Raw genomic sequence first — 6,000 nt, 5'->3', positions numbered from 1 at the left:
GAAGCCCACCCTGAGCAGGTCAGGTAGAGACGTACTTCATATGTCCCCTTTCTCCATTCCTTCTGTCACCCGGCAGGTGGACCCCGTGAAGCTGCGTCAGTCTATCCGCACAGTTGTTTTCAACCAGACTATGATCTCTCTTCCCATGCTGGTCATCTTCTACCCTTTCTTCAAGTGGAGGGGAGACCCCTGCTGCCGAGAGCTGCCCACCTTCCACTGGTTCCTCGTGGAGCTGGCCCTCTTCACCCTCGTGGAGGAAATCTTGTTCTACTACTCACATCGGTGAGTTCTCTACATGCACACAGCTGACTTCACCCTGAACACTAAATGTCTCTGTCCTCAGGCCCCACATTCAAAACTGCCTGAGACACAACTCTATCTCCAACTTGACACATTGACTGGTGAAGGAAGAGCTGCCCAATTTGGGAGATCGGGTCAGTTCCCATCCACTTCCTGATAGTCCTTTATGGTATCAGTTACCTTCACCACTGGGGTTGGCAGACAGCATAAGCCACACTCATTGTCCACAGTCAGACTAGAGGAGGGCAAGGAGTAGATGCCAGCTCCTCAGATGTGGACCTCATTCCAACCTTTGCTTTGATGATCTGCTCAGGAATGAGGCAAAGGGAAGGTTTGCAATTACCAACTATGAATTATCTTTCCAGGCTCCTTCACCACCCAACGTTGTACAAGAAAATTCACAAGAAACATCATGAATGGACAGCACCCATTGGTGTGATCTCAATCTATGCCCACCCTATTGAACACGTGGTAAATATAGCCCTGGAGCTCCAGAATGGAGGCTAGTGGTTCCCTGGCCTTTTAATTTTTCTTCCCACTGAAAAGCTGCCATCTCTTGGCTTTGCCAGGTGCCCAGCGTGCATTACATTATTCTCCCCAACCTTCTACACACTGACTCTGCTCCAGAGGAAGGTGAAGCTGAGTTGAGTGTCCTAAGTTACAAGCCAAGGTCTCCCTTCGCACTACTCAGGGCAGAGTGAACACCCAGCTGGGTCCCTCCATCTCCTGGAATCATCCTTTCTCCTACAGGTTTCCAACATGTTGCCAGTTATGGTGGGTCCTCTAGCAATGGGCTCTCATCTGTCCTCCATCACTGTGTGGTTGTCCCTGGCCCTCATCATCACCACTATCTCCCACTGTGGTTATCACCTGCCTTTCCTGCCCTCACCTGAGTTCCACGACTACCACCACCTCAAGTAAGCCAACAGCACCCTTTCTCACGTGTCTGTAGACAGTGGAGTCTCCATCTGAATGTGAGCCAGTCAGGGGTCACCTGGGTACAGGGAAGATGATCTCTAGGTAGGGCCACCTCCATCTTTTTCTTTCCCTTTGACACCAGGTCCTCCTGTAGTTTGGAAATTTTATTTATTTATTCATTTATTTATTCATTTATTTATTTATTTATTTATTTATTTATTTATTTATTTATTGGTTTTTCGAGACAGGGTTTCTCTGTGTAGCTTTGGAGCCTGTCCTGGAACGCATACTGTAGCCCAGGCTGGCCTGGAACTCACAGAGATCCGCCTGACTCTGTCTCCAGAGTGTTGGGTTAAAAGGCATGTGCCACCCCCGCCCAGCCAGTTTGGAATTTTAACCATTATTTGGGTCCTGGGCCTGTTGAATCTCATGAGCCTTGAATCTCCTAGCATCTGTGTGCATAAAATTTTGGCACTTTTCTGCAATGTGGGCTCTTTCCTAGGTTTTGAGACAGGGTTTTTCATATAGTCCTTGCTATCCTACTTCTCATGTTGACCAGACTGGCCTCAAACTCAGAGATCCTCCGGCCTCTGTTTCCTAAGTGCTGTGATTCAAGGTTCCACACCAAAAATAGGCCTCATCCCTTGTCTTGAACCACTCCACCCTCAAAGAAAAGAGGTGAAGGGCATGGTGGCAGGCCTTTAATTCCAGGAATCAGCAGGTGGGTCTCTAGAGTGAGGTATCTCTGCACCCACCACATGTCTGCTTTGGTCCTGTGCATACCTACAGCCCTAGCATTGAGGAGACAGGAGGATAGCTGGGATTTGTTGCTTGACAGCTTAGTGGATTTGGTGAAAAGGTGAACTCCAGGTTCAGGAAGAACAAGGTAAAGACATCAATGCCCCACACTCTGGTCTCTGTGCAAGTAGTCATGCACAATACCCAGAAGAGGGCTGGCAGGCACTTGCCCACGGATATGAAAGGCTTAGGGTTCAATCCTCCAGTTCATAATCACACAGTGGCTCTCAACTTTAACAAAAACCCTAAAACAACCCTCAAAAGGAACACTTCCAATGCTCCAGGATGCTGTTATAGCCGGGCAGCATGGTGATGCTAAGCATGGGAAGGAGGGCTGGGAACCAGGGAGAACCACAGCTTCCCACCAGGTTCAGCTGAGACATTCTCTTCCATCCTTCAGGTTCAACCAGTGCTACGGGGTGCTGGGTGTGCTGGATCACCTGCATGGGACTGACATCATGTTTAAGCAGACCAAGGCCTATGAGAGACATGTCCTCCTGCTGGGCTTCACCCCACTTTCAGAGAGCATCCCTGATCCTCCAAAGAATATGGAGAGTCTGCTTGGACCATCCAGAGTGTTTCCTCACAAGTAGGAGGTGTGGAGACTGCCTGGGGGCCATGCTGCCCTTAACAACTTGCCTCCTTCGGCCACCATACTCTAAGGACTGTACCATTAGGGTAAAGGGAATGTAAGCTTCCTGCCGGGACAAGGCCATGGTATGATCTGGGCTTCTCTCAAACTACTTCTCATGTTCGTTAGGACCCGGAGTTGACTTAGGAAAGAAGAATTAGTTATTTGGGCTGGAGGCCATCCAATGGAGAAAAGTCACTGAGAGCCTGGGGGAATCCTTGGTCCTCGGCTCCAACACCCCAAAGAGCCAGCTCCCCTGTGGCCTAGGATACAGAGAATGGGGTCATAGTGGGACTCGAGGCTTCCTGACTCCACAACTGCTTTCACACCCATAGCCAGGGCACCCTGTGTAGTCACAGGCCACATGTGTTGACATGCTAGATGTGGTCCCTGCTTCCTCCCAAGAACGCCTGGGTGACTTTTGCCCTCCAAAGATACAAATCCTTCAGAAGAAATAATAACAGGCCACAAGAGCTTCTCAGTATGACATGCACACCAGGCCCTGTGCCTTAGCCTGTTGTTACTGGGGCTGAACTGGTGTGGGGGAGACCCAAGTCAGTGCTCTCTAAACCCAAAATAATCTCCCCCCCCCCAACAATGAGTCTCAGAAAACACCGCCCAAGGGCAGTCCCGTCTTCCTTTAAATGGCTAATCAACAGTAAACATGCCCAGGGAGTAGGTAGCAGTGAACTTCTCTGGTCCCGCTTTCTAGGCCCCCACCCTGGCAGCTCATGCTTAGGAAGCCTGGGATGCCGAGAACTTGGCAACGAGGTTGGATCTGGAAGGCTGTCTCCACTACCATTTGCTAAATCTCAGCCCAACTGAGCCGAGCTTACATTTTCAGTTCAAGGTTAGCCAAGACTCCCTACTGTGGCTGAAATAAAATCCTTTTCTTAACACAGTTTGGTACAGTGGTTTGCACTACAGTCCCAGCTGCTCGGGGGATTTAGGCCCAGGTCAGAGGCAGCCTAGACAAACACAGCAGAGGTTCTCAGGAAATAACAGGGATGTGGATAAACTCCACCACTCCCATAGCCCCAGGGCCTTCCCACACCAGAGGATACTCTCTCTATATATAGTTATTTTGGAGACATGGTTTCTCTGTGTAGTTTGGTGTCTGTAGACCAGGCTGGCCTCGAACTCACAGAAATTTGCCTGGCTCTGCCTCCCTAGGGCTCGGATTGGCGAGGACAGTCTTATACTTTGTACTGTGAGTGTGTCCAGAGCAGAGTCCAGCCTCTGCACTTCCTCATCCCACACTCCCAGGAGGACCTGATTCCCAGATCTTAGCTCTGCCCTTTAAATGACCATGGCTGTCACACGTCCAGGGCTGGGGTCTCAGTGAACCAACTGTACCCCAGAGAGTCTGCTTCTACCTCACTGTAACATAGAACCTGTGATGATCTCTCCCCTGGGCCCTTTCCCCACAGACTCGGAGCCACCATCCTCTCAAATGATGGTGTCAACTACAATAGATATCATCGGTGAGAGACCCTGGTGCTCATCTTTCTGGCCTTTTTTTTTTTTTTTTTTTAACTAAACATAATGGTCTCCAGTTCTTTCCATCCATCTTACTGAAAATGATAGGATTCTCCTTGTCATCTTTGTGTGGCTGACCTCAATTTTGACTGTCCATTCACTGTTGATGAACACTTAAGTGTTCCTTCCTCTCTCTCTTCCTTGTGAGTGTTAGAGTGGAGATTAAATTCAGGACCTCATATTCAGGGGAAATGTGCTATTATTGACCTACACCCCACCCCTCCCTTTATTTAAAAAAGCATTGTTTTTTCTAGAATAAAATCACTTTAGTTTAATTAACTCACATATAAAACACCACACAGCTTGCTCAAGGAAGCCAAACACTTGGACAGCCCAGCTCTACAAATCTCAGTGACCCCCACACAGTGGGCACAGCTTTCCATGGCCACTGATTCCATGGCCACTGATGGAACGGACTTGTTAATAATGAGGGTTAGTTTGGCTTTACACTTCCACTACTAGTCAGGTTCTTACCATAAATTAACTTGCTCATTAGAGCTTACATTTCAGTTCTTCAGTGTGAAATAATGTTTCAGTTTCTAGTCAGGTTAACCAAGCATTTGAAACACCATGGGTACCCGGGTTCTGGGCACACTCCAGAAACTGATTTAAAAAACACAAGACCTTGCACATTACTGCTCTGCCAGCCAGGCTCCCTGGTAAGGGATGTCAGGCTTTGTGGGCTCCACATTACCACCCCCATTGAAGCCCCCTGGTGTGGGTATGCCTGTCACCCCCATCATAAGCCCACAGCCACACTGGCTGCAGTGGTCGCCATCTGGGCAGACTGTCAGAGGAGCAACCTGGGATGAGAGGATTTGGTCTCTATGTGTCCTCCTGAGTGTTTAAGCTGCTCATCATCTAGATATTCTAAACTGTCAAAATGTGTGTGTGTGTCCGTGTCCATGTCCATGTGTGTGTCCGTGTGTCCGTGTCCGTGTGTCCGTGTGTGTGTGTGTGTGTGGTGTGTGTGTGTGTGTATGTTGTCTGTCTGTCTGTCTGTCTGTCTGTCCAAGCTCTAGGGCATGCACTCAGACAAAGGTGTGTGTGTGTGTATCTGTGTACTCCTGCAGAGACCAGAAGGCATCAATTTCCTTGGAGCTGGAGTTACAGATGTTTGTGGGACACCTGGCTCACTATATGGGTTCTGGGATTAAAACTCCAGTCCTCACCAGGCAGTGGTGACACACACCTTTAATCCCAGCACTTGGGAGGCAGAGCCAGGTGGATCTCTGTGAGTTCAAGGCCAGCCTGGGCTACAGAGCTAGTCCAGGACAGGCACCAAAGCTACACAGAGAAACCCTGTCTCAAAAACCATAAAAACCAAAAAAACAAAACAAAACAAAAACCCTCCAGTCCTCATGATTGTGCCACAAGTACTCTTAACCACTGAACCATCTCTCCAGCCACCCTCTTTAATTGATTATTTTATTTGTTATGAGGCAAGGTGTGGATAAATTATCCAAGGAGGATGGTTCAGGTAGCTGGGATTGCAGATGTGCTCCACTATATTGGCAGTTACTCCATTTCTCAGCAGTTGTAAGCAGTGATTCAGTGGACATGAGAGTGTAGACATCTCAGGGTCCTAAGATCATTAGATATACTCATCGGTAAACCCTGGTATCTACCTGTGAGTTCCAAAGAGCTGGGATTAAGGACATGCCCTCCACACCTGGCTGGTCACTCATAGCTCCTTATTCTTTTTTGGATAGTTCCTTTTTATTTGTTTTTTTCGAGACAGGGTTTCTCTGTGTTACATTGGAGCCTGTCTTGAACTCCGTATGTAGACCAGGCTAGCGTCAAACTCACAGAGA

General features: G+C 48.5%; 1 protein-coding gene and 1 pseudogene across 3 annotated transcripts in view; both read left to right on the top strand.

The window, feature by feature from the left end:
* The window catches only part of LOC114700428 (fatty acid hydroxylase domain-containing protein 2-like), a 34,541-nt gene extending 30,993 nt beyond the window's left edge, over positions 1-3,548 (top strand). For all 3 annotated transcript variants that reach the window (XM_037201340.1, XM_037201339.1, XM_037201341.1), the window contains 4 exons: positions 77-282; positions 666-771; positions 1,051-1,217; positions 2,417-3,548. In XM_037201340.1, coding sequence (XP_037057235.1) covers positions 77-282; positions 666-771; positions 1,051-1,217; positions 2,417-2,609 — 672 coding nt within the window. In that variant the 3' untranslated portion in view covers positions 2,610-3,548. The remainder of the gene's footprint in view (positions 1-76; positions 283-665; positions 772-1,050; positions 1,218-2,416) is intronic.
* LOC114700432 overlaps positions 1-6,000 on the top strand; it is a 47,770-nt pseudogene that overhangs the window by 23,217 nt on the left and 18,553 nt on the right.

This window comes from Peromyscus leucopus, chromosome 8b (genome assembly GCF_004664715.2).
Source record: "Peromyscus leucopus breed LL Stock chromosome 8b, UCI_PerLeu_2.1, whole genome shotgun sequence".
Taxonomy (NCBI): Eukaryota; Metazoa; Chordata; class Mammalia; order Rodentia; family Cricetidae; genus Peromyscus; species Peromyscus leucopus.
Note: the sequence above shows the minus strand (reverse complement) of the source record. Positions and strands in the feature narration are given on the sequence as shown.